This window comes from Phyllobates terribilis, unplaced genomic scaffold (assembly GCF_046119375.1).
Source record: "Phyllobates terribilis strain yellow unplaced genomic scaffold, ASM4611937v1 Scaffold_1__5_contigs__length_1240528914, whole genome shotgun sequence".
Classification (NCBI taxonomy): Eukaryota; Metazoa; Chordata; class Amphibia; order Anura; family Dendrobatidae; genus Phyllobates; species Phyllobates terribilis.
The window spans coordinates 352,384,368-352,405,863 of NW_027362761.1; the positions used below are offsets into that span (position 1 = coordinate 352,384,368).

The following is a 21,496-nucleotide window of genomic DNA, read 5'->3' on the forward strand; positions in this document are numbered from 1 at the left end:
GAATTTTTGAAAAGCTTTTTATTTTTCTGAAGCAGTTTTTAAAGCATATTATTCCTGAAGCTTTTTTATTATTTTGCTTGTTTTTTGTAGCTTTTTGATTTGGCAGTGCCTAATTTCAATCAGATTCTATCAGTAGAATTGTGTGACATGCATTTTTTTTTCTAACAAAGCACTCAAACTCCTCATTTGAACAGCAAAGTGAATTTTCTATATAAATGAATAGGAAGCAGATCCACTGAAAGAAATGAAATCTAGGGTCTAAAAACCTGCTGACAGGTTGCCATTCTATTTAATGTACAAATAAGTATGTAGTGATTTCCTTGGTCAGGGGGCTGGCTTGCATAAGCAGCTGAATGAAAGTCACGTTCCCTGATCTCTGATCTGATCCAGAAGCGAGCGGAGCAGCACTCAGCAGCAGCAGTGCTGTGATGTGAGGTCACAGTGAGAAGTATAATCACAAGAAGCTATGTATAAGAACTGGCAGAGGGGTATGAGCCTTTATAGTTTTAGAAAGAATAAAGCTTGAAATGCATTTTTATATCCCCGGAGTACTCCTTTAAATCTATATATGTGTAATGAATTTAGAGCTCTGTATCAAAATACCATTTTTGAGCTGCAACCATTATAAAGAAATACTATGATTAACAGTTTTGTGAATCAACACATTTTCCATGACCGAAGTCAAAAGTGATTGTTTGGACTTCTCAGTAGAAACACTAGCGAAGAATTAGAAACAGGACTTAAATGTGTGAGCACAGTTTTCTAATCCTCAGTCTGGACATTGAGTTTGGATGGGCTAAGCCTGCCAGAAAACAAGGAAAAATTTAATAAGGACCTATCGTTTCTGAGAAAAATGCAAACCGTGACAGTAGATGAAATTCTAAAGATTTTTCTCAAATACATATTATTAGCAAATTAAATATTTTCCCTCCAGTATTACAGGGATGCAGGTTTTACTTTTTTTTACTAAAATGAAATTAAAATCTGGCGAGGTTCTCTGCTCCAAAATGTACAAACTGTTAGGGGGAATCTATACAGAATGTGAGTGGTTAAGGTGGAGCCTTGTTTTCAGGTCTGGCAAATCAGTGAAATGGAAATCTGTACAAAAATATCCTCCCCTCCCACCAGGAGCCATGGAAAAAATGTCCCTGTACATTAGTCACCCGAGATAAAGGAAAGGCATATCACTGCTTTAAAATGGTTAAACTGCAGGAGGACATAGCTGCTTCTAAAAGGGAAGCAGAGAATGAAGAGAAGCGCTAGAGAATGAAACAATCTGTAAAAGGTTTATCTGAGTAAAAAGCCAGTAGCAGAAGCAATGAAGAGAATTATTGTCATAGATTTGACTTCTGTTGCCTCTATCTAGCCTCCACTTTCTCCTGCCTCTAAAGCATACACAGGAATCCATCCTACATTCTGTCTTCTATAACTTCATCCAGTATGAAATAAGACATCTGCACAGATCTCATCGCCCATGTGTTTAAATGCCAAACACTCACACAGTGAAACCTCCCAGCTCAGAAGTATGAAGTATCATAAAGCTGACAAAATAGTGAGACAACATTTGTTTTTGCTTTACTCAATTATATATTTCAAAAAATGTTATATATTGGTTTCCTTTCTGATCTGATCATGAGCCCAGAGACTCCAACAATTCTTACTTCACCAAACAGACAAAATATCCTAATGAGTTGAAGTGAAGACGGAGCATCATAAAGTAATCATACTATCCAACATAATAACTATAAATCATTTGCTCTTTCTGAAGTGACCGTATTTTTGTACTATTATCGTGATTTACCAGTCTCTCTGATGATCTCTAAATCTTTTTCTACAGGGTACACCTTTGAAGTATGACAGTGGTTCTTCAATGAGTGCCAAAAAGCACGATGTGCGATCCATAATTGGTAGCACTGGTAGAGCCTACCATTCTTTACACTCCATAGAGGCCTTGCAAGACCCAAGGACTATGGAACGAGTTTATGATGAGATGATGCTGAAAAGTAGACCTACCTCTGGATCTATAACCAGAGGAGCTCCTGTAATTGTTCCTGACCCTGGGAAACCTAGACATAGTCCTCTCTCATATGAGGAGCATCAGTTGCCTCATGGAGCAACATACAGTGGCCATCTGAATAGAGGATCTCCTGTGACCACAAGAGAATCAGCACAGCGGAGCCATGAAGGTACAGATCGTATATTACCCTAAGTAGAATTAAAAAGCAGATTACTAGTCTGAGTTTGGCTCATATTAAAAGATAAAATGCTCAGAAATCATACTTATGACCATCTGTCAGTTATATTGAAATATTTATAATAGCCATGTATTTTTTATTGATGTCAGTGTTGTTTTTTACCTACAGGAAGTATTAGTTCTGGAAAACCAGTAACCCAGGAAAGGAGGAGCACCCCAAATCCCAGAGAAATATCAAACTCCAAGTCACCTCATACAACTGTCCCTGAACACCTCCATGCCATGTCAACTTACGAGCATTTATTCCGTGGAGTCAATCCAGCTGATTTGTACAGGACTCACATACCCTTAGCATTTGACCCTGCAGCTATTTCTAGAGGAATCCCACTGGAAGCAGGTAGAGAAACTACTTCTATGTGATCTCTGCTACACAACAATAGATTTAAAGAGGACCTGTCACTTGCACAAAATATGTAGCTAATATCTTGTAAAAGTCCTGAGCCTCCCTGATTCTGCTTCTCTTTTTACTATTTAGCAATGTATTGTAAAATGGAAGATATTCACCTTTTGTTTCTTCTGTAGCACACTATGTGAAATCTCTGCTAGTAATGCAACTAGGCGTTTCTTCAGAGTCTTCTCTGGGGGCATTTACTTTCACTCCTCCCTCCCAGATGCTGCCAATCACAGCTCAGTAGCTGATCAAGCCATCTAGCAGTCTCAAAATCTGCTGTGATTGGCAGCATCTTAGTGGGAAGCATGAAAACGCATACTCCCAGAGAAGACTATGAAGAAACGCTGAGATTTCGCATACTGCGCTCCAAAAGCAACAAATGTGAATATCTCTGCAAAATAGCAACACAGCATAAAACAGAAATGAGAGGCAGAATCCGGGGACTTCAGGTGTTTTTACAAGGTATTTAACTGTTGAACAAGTGACAGGTCCCTCTTTTTTTCTTTAACGTTGTTGATGACCAAACTGCTACTCACCCTCCAATATGATGATTAAAAAAAGCTCTCTGCTTAGAGCCTCCCTAATTATGTTTTCATCAAGCCTTCATCCTTAGGGCTGTATCTTGTACTATTTGTGGGTAACATGGCTGAAACAACTGTATGCAAGTGACTGTATGCAAGGATGACTATTCCTCTATAACAAGAAGAATAGATGTACAAATACAAAAAGGAATAATTCACATGACTGTACCCAAAATTGGAAATGAAGCTCCTGGAAATCGCGACATACAAGCCCTCATTTTATAGACTCTAAACAGTGTCGTTGCTGTACTATATAAGTGATGGGCTCTCAGCAATAACAATGGAAACAATTTTTTCGCATTTCTTTGTAGAGAATTTTTTTTTTATCTGGCTGTCGCTGCCTGAGACAGTATTTATCATTAAAGGTTTAATGCTCATGTATAAAGTGGTATTGATGGAAATCACTAATGCATGCACTTTCTTCAGCATCATAATAGGGATATATTTTGCCTTTAAGTCATTATTAAATTTAAGTTAGTTTAATTGTTCATTTTTTTATGATTTTTACAGCTGCCTACTACTTACCCAGACATTTGGCCCCAAATCCAGCATACCCCCATCTTTATCCACCGTACCTCATTCGTGGATACCCAGACACTGCTGCCATGGAGAACCGCCAGACGATCATCAATGACTACATCACTTCCCAGCATATGCATCATAATCCATCAACTGCTATGGCGCAGAGGGCTGAAATGCTACGTGGTCTGCAACCAAGAGATCCTGCGCTGGCTCTCAACTACACAGCAGGTCCTCGAAGTATGCACTGAATGTCTGTCCCATAGTTTTGTGTCCATATTTTAAACTTCAGTCCTTCATTTTTAACGCCTTACTTCTTCTAGTTTTTGTTATCACACGTTAAAAAAAAGAAATGGCTTAAATCTACAAACCTATTTCACAGAATATACATTTACGTTAGTCCTTCTGTAGCAAATCTAAATTGGGTTACCCAGAATGTAGAGCTGATGCGAAGAGCAGCTCCATTCTGGTGGGCTCAGCACGACCATGGTGTGACAATTCAAATTGTTTGTAAGTGTCAGACATCCATCCCCAGCTTTCCCCCATTGAAATGTGCTGATTGCCAGGAGTGTCAGGTATGACCATCTGTTTGATTGCTAATGGTAACATTTTCTACATAATTTTCTTTTTAATAGGTTGTTTGAACCCTTGGAATGTGCACATTTTCACTATGGGTTCCCTTGTGATTTTTATGTATTTTCTGAATTACTTTTTCTGACCTTATAGCAGTCAGTTAGAAGGGGTTAAAAATTAAAGGAGTCATCTTACGAACAGTATATGATTAGTGAGGTTTCCAACCACTGAAATTCCCATGATTGAGAATGTGGTCCTATTTCTTGTATATGTGTATATAAGCATTCGTGTGCACGCATGACCATTTCTTCATTTACGGTCTAAGGAAGCAGGAGGTCACACATGCACACTGCCACTCCCATAGACATATAGAAGAGAATACATGTACACTGCCGCTCCCATAGACATATAGAAGAGAATACATGTACACTGCCACTCCCATAGACATATAGAAGAGAATACATGCACACTGCCGCTCCCATAGACATATAGAAGAGAATACATGTACACTGCCCCTCCCATAGACCTATAGAAGAGAATACATGTACACTGCCGCTCCCATAGACCTATAGAAGAGAATACATGCACACTGCCGCTCCCATAGACATATAGAAGAGAATACATGCACACTGCCGCTCCCATAGACATATAGAAGAGAATACATGTACACTGCCGCTCCCATAGACATATAGAAGAGAATACATGTACACTGCCGCTCCCATAGACCTATAGAAGAGAATACATGCACACTGCCGCTCCCATAGACATATAGAAGAGAATACATGTACACTGCCGCTCCCATAGACATATAGAAGAGAATACATGCACACTGCCGCTCCCATAGACCTATAGAAGAGACTACATGTACACTGCCGCTCCCATAGACATATAGAAGAGAATACATGTACACTGCCGCTCCCATAGACATATAGAAGAGAATACATGTACACTGCCGCTCCCATAGACCTATAGAAGAGAATACATGTACACTGCCGCTCCCATAGACATATAGAAGAGAATACATGCACACTGCCGCTCCCATAGACATATAGAAGAGAATACATGCACACTGCCGCTCCCATAGACATATAGAAGAGAATACATGCACACTGCCGCTCCCATAGACCTATAGAAGAGAATACATGCACACTGCCGCTCCCATAGACATATAGAAGAGAATACATGTACACTGCCGCTCCCATAGACCTATAGAAGAGAATACATGCACACTGCCGCTCCCATAGACCTATAGAAGAGAATACATGCACACTGCCGCTCCCATAGACATATAGAAGAGAATACATGCACACTGCCGCTCCCATAGACATATAGAAGAGAATACATGTACACTGCCGCTCCCATAGACATATAGAAGAGAATACATGTACACTGCCGCTCCCATAGACATATAGAAGAGAATACATGCACACTGCCGCTCCCATAGACATATAGAAGAGAATACATGTACACTGCCCCTCCCATAGACCTATAGAAGAGAATACATGTACACTGCCGCTCCCATAGACCTATAGAAGAGAATACATGCACACTGCCGCTCCCATAGACATATAGAAGAGAATACATGTACACTGCCCCTCCCATAGACCTATAGAAGAGAATACATGTACACTGCCGCTCCCATAGACCTATAGAAGAGAATACATGCACACTGCCGCTCCCATAGACATATAGAAGAGAATACATGTACACTGCCGCTCCCATAGACATATAGAAGAGAATACATGTACACTGCCGCTCCCATAGACCTATAGAAGAGAATACATGCACACTGCCGCTCCCATAGACATATAGAAGAGAATACATGTACACTGCCGCTCCCATAGACATATAGAAGAGAATACATGTACACTGCCGCTCCCATAGACATATAGAAGAGAATACATGCACACTGCCGCTCCCATAGACATATAGAAGAGAATACATGCACACTGCCGCTCCCATAGACATATAGAAGAGAATACATGCACACTGCCGCTCCCATAGACCTATAGAAGAGAATACATGCACACTGCCGCTCCCATAGACATATAGAAGAGAATACATGTACACTGCCGCTCCCATAGACCTATAGAAGAGAATACATGCACACTGCCGCTCCCATAGACCTATAGAAGAGAATACATGCACACTGCCGCTCCCATAGACATATAGAAGAGAATACATGCACACTGCCCCTCCCATAGACATATAGAAGAGAATACATGCACACTGCCCCTCCCATAGACCTATAGAAGAGAATACATGCACACTGCCGCTCCCATAGACCTATAGAAGAGAATACATGCACACTGCCGCTCCCATAGACATATAGAAGAGAATACATGTACACTGCCGCTCCCATAGACATATAGAAGAGAATACATGTACACTGCCGCTCCCATAGACATATAGAAGAGAATACATGTACACTGCCGCTCCCATAGACATATAGAAGAGAATACATGCACACTGCCGCTCCCATAGACATATAGAAGAGAATACATGTACACTGCCGCTCCCATAGACATATAGAAGAGAATACATGCACACTGCCGCTCCCATAGACCTATAGAAGAGAATACATGTACACTGCCGCTCCCATAGACATATAGAAGAGAATACATGTACACTGCCGCTCCCATAGACATATAGAAGAGAATACATGCACACTGCCGCTCCCATAGACATATAGAAGAGAATACATGTACACTGCCGCTCCCATAGACATATAGAAGAGAATACATGCACACTGCCGCTCCCATAGACATATAGAAGAGAATACATGTACACTGCCGCTCCCATAGACATATAGAAGAGAATACATGCACACTGCCGCTCCCATAGACATATAGAAGAGAATACATGCACACTGCCGCTCCCATAGACATATAGAAGAGAATACATGTACACTGCCGCTCCCATAGACATATAGAAGAGAATAGTACGGTGGTCACACATGCACACTGCTCCACCCATAGACATATATGGGAGAGAATAGTACGGTGGTCACACATGCACACTGCCGCTCCCATAGACATCATAGACATATGGTAGAGAATAGTACGGTGGTCACACATGCACACTGCCGCTCCCATAGACATCATAGACATATAGAAGAGAATAGTACGGTGGTCACACATGCACACTGCCGCTCCCATAGACATCATAGACATATAGAAGAGAATAGTACGGTGGTCACACATGCACACTGCCGCTCCCATAGACATCATAGACATATGGTAGAGAATAGTACGGTGGTCACACATGCACACTGCCCCTCCCATAGACATATAGAAGAGAATAGTACGGTGGTCACACATGCACACTGCCGCTCCCATAGACATCATAGACATATGGTAGAGAATAGTACGGTGGTCACACATGCACACTGCCGCTCCCATAGACATCATAGACATATGGAAGAGAATAGTACGGTGGTCACACATGCACACTGCCCCTCCCATAGACATATAGAAGAGAATAGTACAGTGGTCACACATGCACACTGCCGCTCCCATAGACATCATAGACATATGGAAGAGAATAGTACGGTGGTCACACATGGACACTGCCCCTCCCATAGACATATAGAAGAGAATAGTACAGTGGTCACACATGCACACTGCCGCTCCCATAGACATCATAGACATATGGTAGAGAATAGTACGGTGGTCACACATGCACACTGCCCCTCCCATAGACATATAGAAGAGAATAGTACAGTGGTCACACATGCACACTGCCGCTCCCATAGACATCATAGACATATGGAAGAGAATAGTACGGTGGTCACACATGCACACTGCCCCTCCCATAGACATATAGAAGAGAATAGTACAGTGGTCACACATGCACACTGCCCCTCCCATAGACATATAGAAGAGAATAGTACGGTGGTCACACATGCACACTGCCCCTCCCATAGACATATAGAAGAGAATAGTACGGTGGTCACACATGCACACTGCCGCTATCATAGACATATGGTAGAGAATAGTACGATGGTCACACATGCACACTGCCGCTCTCATAGACATATGGAAGAGAATAGTACGGTGGTCACACATGCACACTGCCCCTCCCATAGACATATAGAAGAGAATAGTGCGGTGGTCACACATGCACACTGCTCCACCCATAGACATATATGGGAGAGAATAGTACGGTGGTCACACATGCACACTGTCGCTTCCATAGACATCATAGACATATGGTAGAGAATAGTACGGTGGTCACACATGCACACTGCCGCTCTCATAGACATATGGAAGAGAATAGTACGGTGGTCACACATGCACACTGCCGCTTCCATAGACATCATAGACAGTATGGTAGAGAATAGTACGGTGGTCACACATGCACACTGCTCCACCCATAGACATATATGGGAGAGAATAGTACGGTGGTCACACATGCACACTGTCGCTCCCATGGACAGAAGAGAATAGATCAGTGGTAACGCATGCGCAATAATGCTTCAGTTAGGCTATGTGCCCACGATGCGGAAATGCTCCGGATTTTTTCCTGAGCGTTTCTGCATCTCCCTGGCAGAAAAAACGCATGCGGATTGTACATGCGGATTGTACATGCGTTTTTCCTGCCAGGGACATGCGGTTGTGAAGCGTTCTTCACATGCATTTCCGCATGTGGGTTGTCAAGCGCTTTCCCTGCGATTTTAGCATCACTTGGAAAGTGCTTGACAACTTGGTCACACTATATAAATCCATGCAACTGGCATGGATTTATATAGTGTGACCAAAAGAATGTTAAAAAATAAATATTATACTTGCCTTCTGATGGCCCCCGGTGTCCTTGTCTCTGCTTGCCAGCAGTCTCTGCTTGCCAGCAGCTCGTGGTAGATTTAAGGACCTGCCGACGTGAGCGGTCGCGTGACCCGTCACATGACTAAATGACGTCAGCGCAGGTTCTTGAGTCCACCGCGAGCAGCCGGCAACCCAAGACAAGGACACCGGGGGCCATCAGAAGGTAAATATTTATTTTTTATTTTATCCTTGTTTTTACAGTTTCTATGGTACCGGGGTCTGGAGGAGAGTCTCCTCTTCTCCACACCCGAGTACTATCCGCACATTGAAACGCATGGATTCCGCATGTACAGATGCAGTGATGCGGATTCCATGCTTTCCAATAAAAGTCAATGGTGGCGAAAACGCAGTGCTTCCGTAAAATAATTGGTAGTGCTGCGGATTTTTCCGCAATGATAATCCGCATGTGCTGTGCACATGCTGCGGAAATTTCCACTGCGGAACATGGCAGAACTTCTACCAAGCGTTTAAGCGTTTTTGCAGCTTAATTGCCGCTGCGGAAACGCTTAAAAAAAACTCATAGTGGGCACACAGCCTTATGCTGGACTTTGGGACTTCAATTCTTGGGGTCTATGTGGCAGACTCCCACTGATGATACATATATCACGTATCCTGTGGATAAGTTCTAAGGCCCCGATTCATCAGACTAGTGTTGTTTACTCCAGTCTTGATGAAGAGTGCGCTGTATTAAGGTAAGATGAACAAAATTTAAGGGTTGTCCACTACTAGGACAACTCCTTCTCACTCTGAGTGTTTGCCCCCATGAAAATAAAAACACCTATACTTCCCTTCGGTGCCGTTCCAGCAGTGTCGGTACTCGTTCCCGGGGCTCATGTGAGGCTTGTATGTCACATGAGCCCTGTGCCCAATCAGCGCTGGCGTCACTGTCCCCGCCTTCGGACGTATAAGTAACAAGAAGCGAGAGCTGCGGCTGGCCGCTCACTTCCTCTTGATTACTTGTTTGTCTGAAGACTCGGATAGTGACGCCAGCTATGATTGGGCACAGGACTCATGTGAGATAACAGCCTCACATGAGCCCCGGGAACGAGTACCGACACTGCTGGACGGAGGGCAGTATAGGTGTTTTTATTTTCATCGGAACAAACACTGATTGAGAAAGGGGTGTCCTAGTAGTTGACAACTCCTTTAAGAGGCGTGCATGTCTTAATAAATTTGGCTCATCTTTCATGTGCCCCTGCCAATGGTGTTACTCCAGTTAGGGCTGGCATCCATTTCTGTCAGTACTTTTGTGGTGTAAATAATGATCAGCTCTGCCACCGTCAAAAAGCTTGCGGAGCTGGCAGGGACTGGCGTAAAAATACCAAAAGTAGCAACATTTTTGCACAACTTTTAGATGTGCAAAAGTTTTGCTACATTTCAAGCATAATCTTACCAAAAATTGCTTGATGAATTGTGTCTAGATATTTGTCTTTTTAACATAAAACTTCTACAGTAAATGCAATTTTATACATAGAAGCTATTAAATAATGGATAAAGTATATGACCATTAGTCACTCTGTAATATGATGATAATATAACTGTATTCATTGTCTTGTTATATACTTGCAGGAATCATAGACCTTTCTCAAGTGCCACATCTCCCTGTCCTTATACCTCAGTCTTCAGCCTCATCTGCTGCCACAATGGACCGCATCACTTACATATCTGGAGGACCACAAACTTTCAGCAACAGACTTAGTAGTTCCCCGCACTCCCCAGGTACTTGCATGCCTGTGTCTTCTAAATAGATCTCTTGTAAGGTGCCAAAAAGTTTTAATTGCTGGTTTTATACAGAACATTTACTTGTTGGCAAACAGTGATGTGGTCCTGAAGTGGCTATATCTGTTTAACAATACTTAAAGGGGTTGTGCCACGAACAAAAGTACATTTTAATCAACAGATCTTGGAATAAAAATAAACTCCACAAATGGGTGTGTTTAAAAAAAAAAAAATGGTCCTGTAGTGAGATAATCTTATAAATGTGCCCCTGCTGTGTAATCGCTGTGTCTTACTGTGCAGGAACATGGTCGGCTATACAACAGCTCCTGGGCAGGGGAGGCAGCAAAAGACAATACAGACATTACAACATGGGATCACAGCCAATTTTTCTTTAAGGTAAAAAATTGGTTAACCCCTTAAAGACCGCCTATACGCGTTAAAACGGCGGCCTCTACGGGGCCTTATTCCCTCATTGGCGTTTTAAAACTGCTATCGGAATAACGCTGTAGCGCCCCCCCCCCCCTCCCCCCCAGAGTCATAAATTCTCTGGGGTCTCAGCTACCGGGGATAGCTGAGACCATGGAGAACATGATCAGGGCCGGTTTTTCCAGTTCCCCGATCACAAAAAAAAGTGTACCCACTGTTAGAATGATCTTTTTCTCCTCTTACATGTCAGAGGAGAAAGAAATGATGCCCCCCCGAGCCCACCTGGTACCTCCGCTGACCCATCACCCAGATCTCCTAATCCGTCCCCCGGATCTCCTGATCTGTCCTTCAGCCTTCCATCATCTTCCTGGGAAAAAAAATGGTGGGCGCATGCACAGATCTGCGCCAAGATCTGCCGGCCGGTACCTAAAGGGGTGACAAATCTCCCTTTGTCACCCCCTTAGTTAGTTAGATAAAAATTATAAAATACACTTCTCAAAAAAATAAAGGGAAAACTCAAATAACACATCCTAGATCTGAATGAATGAAATATTCTCATTGAATACTTTGTTCTGTACATAGTTGAATGTGCTGACCACAAAATCACACAAAAATCATCAATGGAAATCAAATTTATTAACCAATGGAGGCCTGGATTTGGAGTCACCCCCAAAATTAAAGTGAAAAAACACACTACAGGCTGATCCAACTTTGATGTAATGTCCTTAAAACAAGTCAAAATGAGGCTCAGTATTGTGTGTGGCCTCCACGTACCTGTATGACATCCCTTCAACGCCTGGGCATGCTCCTGATGAGGTTGCGGATGGTCTCCTGTGGGATCTCCTCCCAGACCTGGACTAAAGCATCTGCCAACTCCTGGACAGTCTGTGGTGCAACATGACGTTGGTGGATGGAGCGAGACATGATGTCCCAGATGTGCTCAATCGGATTCAGGTCTGGGGAACGTGCGGGCCAGTCCATAGCTTCAATGCCTTCATCTTGCAGGAACTGCTGACACACTCCAGCCACATGAGGTCTGGCATTGTCCTGCTTTAGGAGGAACCCAGGGCCAACCGCACCAGCATATGGTCTCACAAGGGGTATGAGGATCTCATCTCGGAACCTGAAGGATCTTGCAGACACATGCACATTTGTGGACTGCTGGAGGTCATTTTGCAGGGCTCTGGCAGTTCTCCCCCTGTTCCTCCTTGCACAAAGGCGGAGGTAGCGGTCCTGCTGCTGGGTTGTTGCCCTTCTTCGGCCCCCTCCACTTCTTTTGGTGTACTGGCCTGTCTCCTGGTAGCGCCTCCAGCCTCTGGACACTACGCTGACAGACACAGCAAACCTTCTTGCCACAGCTCGCATGGATGTGCCATCATGGATGATCTGCACTACCTAAGCAACTTCTGTGGGTTGTAGAGTCCGTCTCATGCTACCATGAGTGTGAAAGCACAACCAACATTCAAAAGTGACCAAAACATCAGCCAGAAAGCATTGGTACAGAGATGTGGTCTGTGGTCCCCACCTGCAGAACCACTCCTTTATTTAGGGTATCTTGATAATTGCCAATCATTTCCATATATTGTCTATTCCATTTGCACAACATCATGTGAAATTGATTGTCAATCAGTGTTGCTTCCTAAGTGGACAGTTTGATTTCACAGAAGTTTGATTTACTTGGAGTTATATTCTCTTGTTTAAGTGTTCCCTTTATTTTTTTGAGCTGTGTACATTTTTTTTATTTTTTTTTTTACATTTTACATTTTTTGCCGTTAGGGTTGGGTTAGGATTAGCATTAGGGTTGGGTTAGGATTAGGGTTGGGTTAGGATTAGGGTGGGGTTAGGATTAGGGTGGGGTTAGGATTAGGGTGGGGTTAGGATTAGGGTGGGGTTAGGATTAGGGTGGGGTTAGGATTAGGGTGGGGTTAGGATTAGGGTTGGGTTAGGGTTGGGCTAGGATTAGGGTTAGGGTTGGGCTAGGATTAGGGTTGGGCTAGGATTAGGGTTGGGCTAGGATTAGGGTTGGGCTAGGATTAGGGTTGGGCTAGGATTAGGGTTGGGCTAGGATTAGGGTTGGGCTAGGATTAGGGTTGGGCTAGGATTAGAGTTGGGCTAGGATTAGGGTTGGGCTAGGATTAGAGTTGGGCTAGGGTTAGGGTTGGGCTAGGGTTAGGGTTGGGCTAGGGTTAGGGTTGGGCTAGGGTTAGGGTTGGGCTAGGGTTAGGGTTGGGCTAGGGTTAGGGTTGGGCTAGGGTTAGGGTTGTGTTACGGTTAGGATTTCTTCAACAGTAAAGAAAAGAAAATAACGATATGACGACTAGTGTTGAGCGCAAGTGCTGCCTACTTGAATTTGCATTGGGTGCTTTGAGTGTGCACAGAGTATCGCGGGTGCTCAATTGAGATGTTAGAGTCCCCTCCCCCACGTTTTGCGGTTGTTATACAGCCAATAAAAACACGCAGGGATTGCCTGCCATACACGGGCGATCCCCACATATTTTTTGGGGGTGTTTAACAGGCGCGAAACATGCGGGCGGGGACTCGAGCATCTCACTCGAGCACCCCTGATACTCGGTGCGTACCCGAACACCCAATGCAAACTCAAGTAGCGAGCACTTGCACTCAACACTAATGACAACATACTCAATATGACGACCTAATGTTATCAAATTCTGTGTCCTACCTCTGGGTTCAAAATGCTCACTATACCTCTTGATAAAATCCTTGGTGTGTAGTTTCCAAAATAGTCACATGTGGGGGGTTTCCACTGTTTAGGCACATCAGGGGTTCTCCAAACGCGACTCTAGCACTCTCGATTCCAGCTAATTTTTAGTTCAAGAAGTCACACAGTGCTCCATCCCTTCCAAGCACTGCCTTGCGCCCAAACAGTGTTTTTTCCCCACATATGGAGTATCTACGAACTCAGGAAAAATTCCACAGTTACTTTTTGGGTCCATTTTCTCCTCTTAACCTTATGAAAATAAAAAAAAATGGGGCTAAAAGATCATTTTTGTGGAAAAAGTTAATTTTTTATTTTCACGACTATGTTAAAAACTTCTGTAAAGCACTTGGGGGTTCAAGGTGCTCACTGCATCTCTAGATAAGTTCCTTGAGTTGTCTAGTTTCCGAAATGGGGTCACTTGTGGGGGGTTTTCACCGTTTAGGCACATCAGGGGTCTCCAAATGTGACATGGCGTTCTCTCTAGATTCCAGCCAATTTTGCATTCAAAAAGTTAAGCGATGCTCCTTTCCTTCCACGCCCTGCTGTGTGCCCAAACAGTGGTTTACCCCAATATATGGGGTATCAGCATGCTCAGGAGAATTTGCACTACAAATTTTGTGGTCCATTTTCTTTTGTTACCCTTGTGAAAATAAAAAAAATTCTGAAGTAAAATTTTTGTGAAAAAAGTTAAATGTTAATTTTTTCCTTCCATGTTTCTTCAGTTCCTGTGAAGCACGTGAAGGGTTAATAAACTTATTGAATGTGGTTTTGAGCACCTTGAGGGGTGCAGTTTTTAGACCCCCTCAAAGTCAGTTCAAATGTGATGTGGTCCCTAAAAATATGGTTTTGTAAATTTTGTTGGAAAAATGAGAAATTGCTGGTCAACTTTTAACCCTTATAACTTCCTAACAAAAAAAAACAAGTTTGTTGCAAAAATTGTGCTGATGTAAAGTAGACATGTGGGAAATGTTATTTATGAACTATTCTGTGTGACATAAGTCTCTGATTTAAGACTATGTTCCCAGATGTTTTGGGTTTTTTTCAGTCAGAAATCTGCAGCAAAACTGATCTCTGGCAGGAAATCAGCTGCGTTTTTTCAGGGTTTTTTTCACTGTCCTGTCTCTATTTATGCATGTTCTTAAAGTTCTGTGAAAAAAGAGCCCCATTCTAGTTTGCCATCAAAAACGCTGAAAATTTTTTCCTGCTTTTTGTGGTGCGTTTTTTCAGCGTTTTTTTTCACCACCCATTACTTCCTATGGATGAAAAATTGCTGAAAGAAGTGACATGCTCTGTTTTCCAAAAACCCAACCAAGGCACAAAATATGCAGCAAAAAAAAAAAAAACAGTGTGAACAGAGAATTCTGTTTTTTCATAGACTTTCCTGGTACTGCAAAACGCAGCTAAAAATCTGCAGCAAAAAACGCTGAAAAACACAACGTGTGTGCACATAGCCTAAGAATTCAAAATTTGGTAACTGCAAAATTTTTGCCAAATTTCCATTTTTTTACACAAATAAATGCAAGTCATATCGAAGAAATTTTACCACTATCATGAAATGCAATATGTAATGAAATAACAATCTCAGAATCAGGGGGATCCGTTGAAGCTTTCCAGAGTTATTACCTTATAAAGTGACACAGGTCACAATTGTGAAATTTGGCTTGGTCATTAAGGACCTAATTGGCTCCATTACTAAGGGGTTAAAAACTGATGGGGAAATGTTTTACTCACAAAAAGAATCAGCTGTGGTCCCCTGCTATAATGTATGTATACTCCTCTTCTTTTTTTTGTGTGCTACCCTGCCCAGGAGATGTGGTATGATCAGACCATGTTCCATACACAGTGAGACACGGCCGTTACACAGTACACAGCAGGGGCACATTTATAAGATTATCTCAGCACAGGAACATTTTTTTTAAACTCATCCAATTGTGGAACTTATTTTTATTCCAAGATCTATTGATTAAAATATACTTTTGTTTGTGGCAAACCCCTTTAAGGCTGGTCAAACAAATTAGATGTCTGTCGGCTGAACGAAGCTTCGGCCAATCATTTAGCCGACAGCCATCTCTGCCCACGCTCTCACATACACACGTGCAATCGTTCAGCTGAACGCTCTTGTCTTCTCTATGATGAAGTGAGAGATATCAATGAGAAATAATTAACGGTGGCTTATCTCCGGGAGAACAAGGCTATCGGCAATCCGAAATCAAACATTCATGATTGACATCTTCCTTTACAATCAGTTGTTCAGGGCACCTATACACATTGGATTTTCAGTCGACATTAGTCTAATATGTATGGGAGCCTTTAGACTATACTGGAATATTGATCTATTACTTTTTATTATGCTATAATTTAGAAGTGTAGTAATCTAATATTATTTCTATATGTCTTGCCTGTGTAACCCTATATGTCCCTATTACAGCAACAACCACACACATGACCAAGCAAACCTCATCAACCTCAGAGCGAGAAAGAGATCGGGAGAAATCGGTGCTTACAACAACAGTAGAGCACGCTCCTATATGGAGACCAGGTAAGGAATGATTTCTAAAGGGGGCTTCCATGCAGTGTACCCACCTTACATTGTAAACTGGTCTTTTGTATTTCCATGCGGTTTCACAGATTTTTCCGTTGCAGGAACAGAGCAAAGTAGTGGACGCTTGTCAGCCCAGAGTCACAGTCACCAACATTCCCCAGTATCCCCACGAACACATGAGAATATTCAGCAGCGCCCCAGCGTTCTTCAGAACACCGGCTTGAAAAACCTCATGACAAGCGCGGAGAGTGCCACCCCTTCCGTATTACGGTAAATATTTATATTGATCAATTACTTAAAGGGTTTTTTTTATGATGCTAATAATTCCTTTTTTACTCTGTGAATAGAACGTCCTCCAGCTCTTCACCCATCCGGTCTTCACAGATGTCCACATCCTCTCACCGTTCAGCAAGTGAACGAGAAAGCTTTCAATCTGCTGAAAATACCATGGTGCAGAAAGAGATTGCAAGGTCGCGAGAAGCCAAAATTGAACGTTTAAGGACTGAAAACATATACACCTCTAAGCTGCCATCAGCAGCCCTTGAACAGACGTCGCCCATTAAGAACCTCGAGTCCAGGCCTCACCCTTCAACTGTGGCCAATTCAATTCATCACTATAACAACGGACAGGGGAAAAGCCAACTTCACCAGCCCCTGGACCAGACAGCAGTGCCAGCCAGTGAGCAGCACAATAGAGACAAGACCCCAAATAAACCCTTTTCCATGCAGGAACAGGAGCTCCGATCACTCGGTAAGACCACCATGACCGCGGCCAACTTCATAGACGCCATTATCATGCGTCAAATTTCTTGTGATAACGGGAAGCGAGAAAGAGCCTCGCTAAATATCGACGCCAGTAGTGATGGTAAGACATAAGGGAGCAGGTAGTACCAAGCTTGTAGCTCATTTATATATATATATATATATACATTATATATATAATTTATTTTTTTTTCCATTTTGTTTCAATGCACGTTTCGGTGATTGGCTTTTCCAGCTTCCCAGTTTTGTTATTTTTCTGTTTTACTTTACAAATCATTTGTCTCAATATTTTTCCATTACTTTTAAACTTTCTGATTAGATATATATTTTTTTTCTAGGATTTATTTTATTTTGTTGGTCCAATTTGCGCTTGGCTTGCCTTGTTGGATGTTTTAATTTGAGGGGCTTGAAACAATAGCTGAACAAAAAAAAAATCTTTGCTGCAATTAGATGCTGTCAAACTTTTTCTTGTGGGGAGGGAGTGGGTGGGGGATTATTTTTTTAATGCTCTCGTTTACATGCATGAAGTAATTTTGCGTACACTTTTAAAATGTACATCTACCACATTGTTAAACGGCATAATAAAGTCTTTAATCCCGAAATTGGATCAGGAAGAAACATTTTAAAGTAAACTAAATTGTATAAAGGAAGAGCTGGAATAAATTGTATTCCACATGAAATAACGATCCTGGAGCCCCTTTTTTGAGAACTATGAGTTCTACTGTTCCTCTGTTTATTCCTTCTAAAAATGTAAGATTAAATCGACAAATGGGTGTTACAACTCAGGGGTGTGTCCTCTCCTAACATCCAGTTGCCAATTTATTCATAAATTTCTAGGAAGAATACAGACCCAATGCAGGATTTTAAGAAATTCTGCTTCATAATTGTTATTTTCTGGTAAATTAAAATATTCCCTATATCAGACTTGTCAGGAGAACAGACAGATTATCCTCAACTTGAAGCTGCAAATTTTTTTTTATTATTGTTTTTTCATTTTTTACTGTGTTATAGAAAGACACATTTTCCCGTTTACAACACTCTATATGGTCAGTAACCTCATCATTGCCAAAGAAGCAGGAAGTACATTTCTTCACATTTGCTAATGAGATGCCCAATTTAAAGACATCCTTTTCTCTTAGCTCCTTGTTTGGGGTCGAAAATTAGATACATGTACAACATATATTCTTAATATATTAATATTATTAACTCTGATCTGTCAGCAGGATTTCACCCCATCAAACTATTTATATGAGCATGTAGATCTTTCAAAGGCTAGTCCAGAAATACCTTTACATGGCCGGTCCATTCATCCATTCCTGAGAAAACAGCATATGAATTGATATGCAAATGAGGCTGAAGAGCTATTGTAGATCTGAAGCATCTGTCACTCCAGCTCTATTCCCCGCCCAGTGCTGTCGCCTCCTGCCTGACTGAAGGCCTCTATGCTGTGTGACTTTAGGCAGAGGAGCACTCAGTCAAGCAGGAGGAGGTGGTGCAGGGTGGGGAATAGAGCTGGAGTGACAAGAGGTTTCAGATCTACAATAGCTCTTCAGCCTCATTTGCTTATCAATTCAAACGCTGATTTCTCAGGAATGGAAGAAAGGACTGGCTATGTAAAGGTATTGCTGGACTTGTCTTTGAAAGAGCTACATGCGCATATAAATAGTTTTGAGTGTAAAATCCTGCTGACAGATTCCCTTTAAGGACAACAGATGAAACTGCAAGCAATATTTTTGCATTGACTGTACTCCCAAATGTACAGAATATAGACCCGTACACATTTATTGGGAAAATCATTGGCTAGAATCAGGCTCGGTCACTTTTTAGCTGATCTTATTCCTCAGGGACCAGGACATGTGATGGACTTCCAGTACCATCGGGATTCTTTTGTTTTGTTTTTGGCAGCGGTTTCCCTATACTGCAATATGAAAAGTGCATGTAGGGTGCAGTCTTTAGTTACACATTACAAAGTAGCCCAGCTTTTTTATTGACAAAGTTCAGCTAATGTGCAGCAGCTCCTATGTCCTGAAGACCCCAGGAGAAGCTGCAACGTATGGTGATCCCATCGCCTTCGGAGAACTAGTTGCTCTCCTATTAATGCAAATCGTGGGTCTGACTGCGAGCAGATTGCGGTCGCCCTGGGGTGGCTTGGCTTGGTGGCGTGCCCTCACTGTGACATTTTTAGCTCTACTCAGCAGCCAAACAGACCTTTACATTGCTTGCTATGTGGTTCTGAAATTTTTAGTCTGGGTTGTGGATAGCTGTGCAAAATGTACACTTTGTGTATGGCTGTCAGTTTACATAAAACAATGCTGAACAAAAAATTAAAGTGAGAATGGTGTATTGGATTGCATGGATGACTATAGTGCCATCTAAGCGCTCCTTTATTTTCCAAAATTTTTAAGTAAAAGTTCCTAAATTTTAAATAAAGGTCTGTAATGTCAAGTGTATTTTCTCCTAGTACTACTAATTTCTTATAAAATCCTGATCGTCAAAGTGAAAGCATTTTGCACAGTTGCATAATTTGTGTTGTCCTTAGGGGGTAGGGAATGGGATTGAACATGCTAACGTTTGTACATCTGATTAGGATTTCCCACTGGGTACAGCCCTGACAGACATGATGCAGTTAGCCCTCTGGGTTCCTCTCGCCTGTCTCTTGAGAAGCAGGTCCGAGCTGCCATGCAAGACTCTGAAAACGCCCGTCTGGAGCATGAATCGAGACACAAACAAGGTGATTGGGGGCTCCTAGTTGTCAGGAAATGAGCTGTTCATACCCTACAGATACAGATTTATGTTGTGTTGTATTTTATAATCGCATGCAAAGTCAAATGTTGGAAGCACCCCTTAAACAAAAAGTCCACTATTACCATAAAGACTTCTTATAAATGTTGATGTAAAATTTTTATGAAGTTGGACACCAATCCCATTAACCATGGAGTCTGATCTGCAGAGGGAGCTGAGCAGGTATAATTTTCTGTAAAATTATTCAGTATAACTTGTATTTTATTCATTTCAACTGCTATTCTTTTTATGCCTAGTAGTCCAGTGGGCCATCCTATTTAATCATAGATCTGCATTCAGATACAGTAGGACTGCCCACAGGACTCATGGATAAGTCGGGGCTCTGACATATTTGTCCTGTATCCTGTTTTTGTTGCAACATCTTGCTGCCATCTGGTGGCTACTCTGAGTACTTGCTGCTCCTCAGTTTAGCCAACGCCAGAACTGGTTGCAGCCGCAAGGGTCTACATCCAAGCCAAGTCAATGTAAGATTGCATTTTTAGTACTGTAATGTCATGTGGATATCATTGAGTGCTATACAGAAAAGTGCGTATCTGATCTTCTTTATCTCGTTTCACTCAGTGCCTGCAAAACACCTTTCTGAAGGGCATCTGCGACAGAAAACCGATGGTCAGCAGTCTCCATGTCATACATCGCAGGCGCCGTCACACCTAAAAAGTCAGCGTGTTGTCACTTTGGCTCAGCATATCAGTGTATGTCTCTATTACACTGCTGTTTATGGGAATATTTACTGGTTGTCATTATGTTTTGTGGTTAAATCAGCAATTACTACTCATCGTTATGCCATATTACAGAAGTATGATGCTATGCTGCTAGAGTATCCAGTTCATACATGTATGAAAAGAAAATGTTGTTGCCTTAAAGGGAATCTGTCACCAGGTTTTTGCTTCCTAATCTGAAAGCAGTGTAATAATGAGATAGAGACCCTGATTCCAGCAATGGGTCACTTACTGGGTTGCTTGCTGCAATTGTGATAAAACCACTGTTATATCAGCAGTACACTATGACTAGGGGACTAGTAAATCAGCTGCCATGTAGTCAAACCACGCCCCCACCACTGATTGGCAGCTTTCTGTTTATGCACAGTGTACACAGAAAGCTGCCAATCAGTGATGTGGGCGGGGTTATACAGAGCTGAGCATTCAGAGAACTGGGAGATCTGCAGCAGAGGAAACATGGATTTTATCAGAACTGCAGCCAGCAGCCCAGTAAGTAAGCCCATACATCGCTGGAATCAGGGTCTCTGACCCTACATTATGCTCCTCTCAGATGGGGTAGCAAAAACCTGGTGACAGATTTCCCTTAATATTTCTTAGTACAATCCTCCAGTGCAAAAGTTATGCTTTCTAGAATAGATTCTATTCAGTGGAATTGTAAGGGATGAA

The 21,496-nt window shown here is 42.3% G+C and overlaps 1 protein-coding gene across 16 annotated transcripts in view; it reads left to right on the forward strand.

Annotated features, from left to right (window-relative positions):
* NCOR2 (nuclear receptor corepressor 2) overlaps positions 1-21,496 on the forward strand; it is a 475,703-nt gene that overhangs the window by 438,158 nt on the left and 16,049 nt on the right. For 14 of the 16 annotated variants that reach the window (XM_073676156.1, XM_073676157.1, XM_073676163.1 and 11 more), the window contains 9 exons: positions 1,838-2,186; positions 2,364-2,591; positions 3,737-3,985; positions 10,711-10,860; positions 16,434-16,544; positions 16,649-16,817; positions 16,895-17,412; positions 19,897-20,040; positions 20,673-20,803. In XM_073676156.1, the coding sequence (XP_073532257.1) occupies positions 1,838-2,186; positions 2,364-2,591; positions 3,737-3,985; positions 10,711-10,860; positions 16,434-16,544; positions 16,649-16,817; positions 16,895-17,412; positions 19,897-20,040; positions 20,673-20,803 (2,049 nt within the window). The remainder of the gene's footprint in view (positions 1-1,837; positions 2,187-2,363; positions 2,592-3,736; positions 3,986-10,710; positions 10,861-16,433; positions 16,545-16,648; positions 16,818-16,894; positions 17,413-19,896; positions 20,041-20,672; positions 20,804-21,496) is intronic. The other 2 variants (XM_073676158.1, XM_073676161.1) reach the window with 2 other exon arrangements.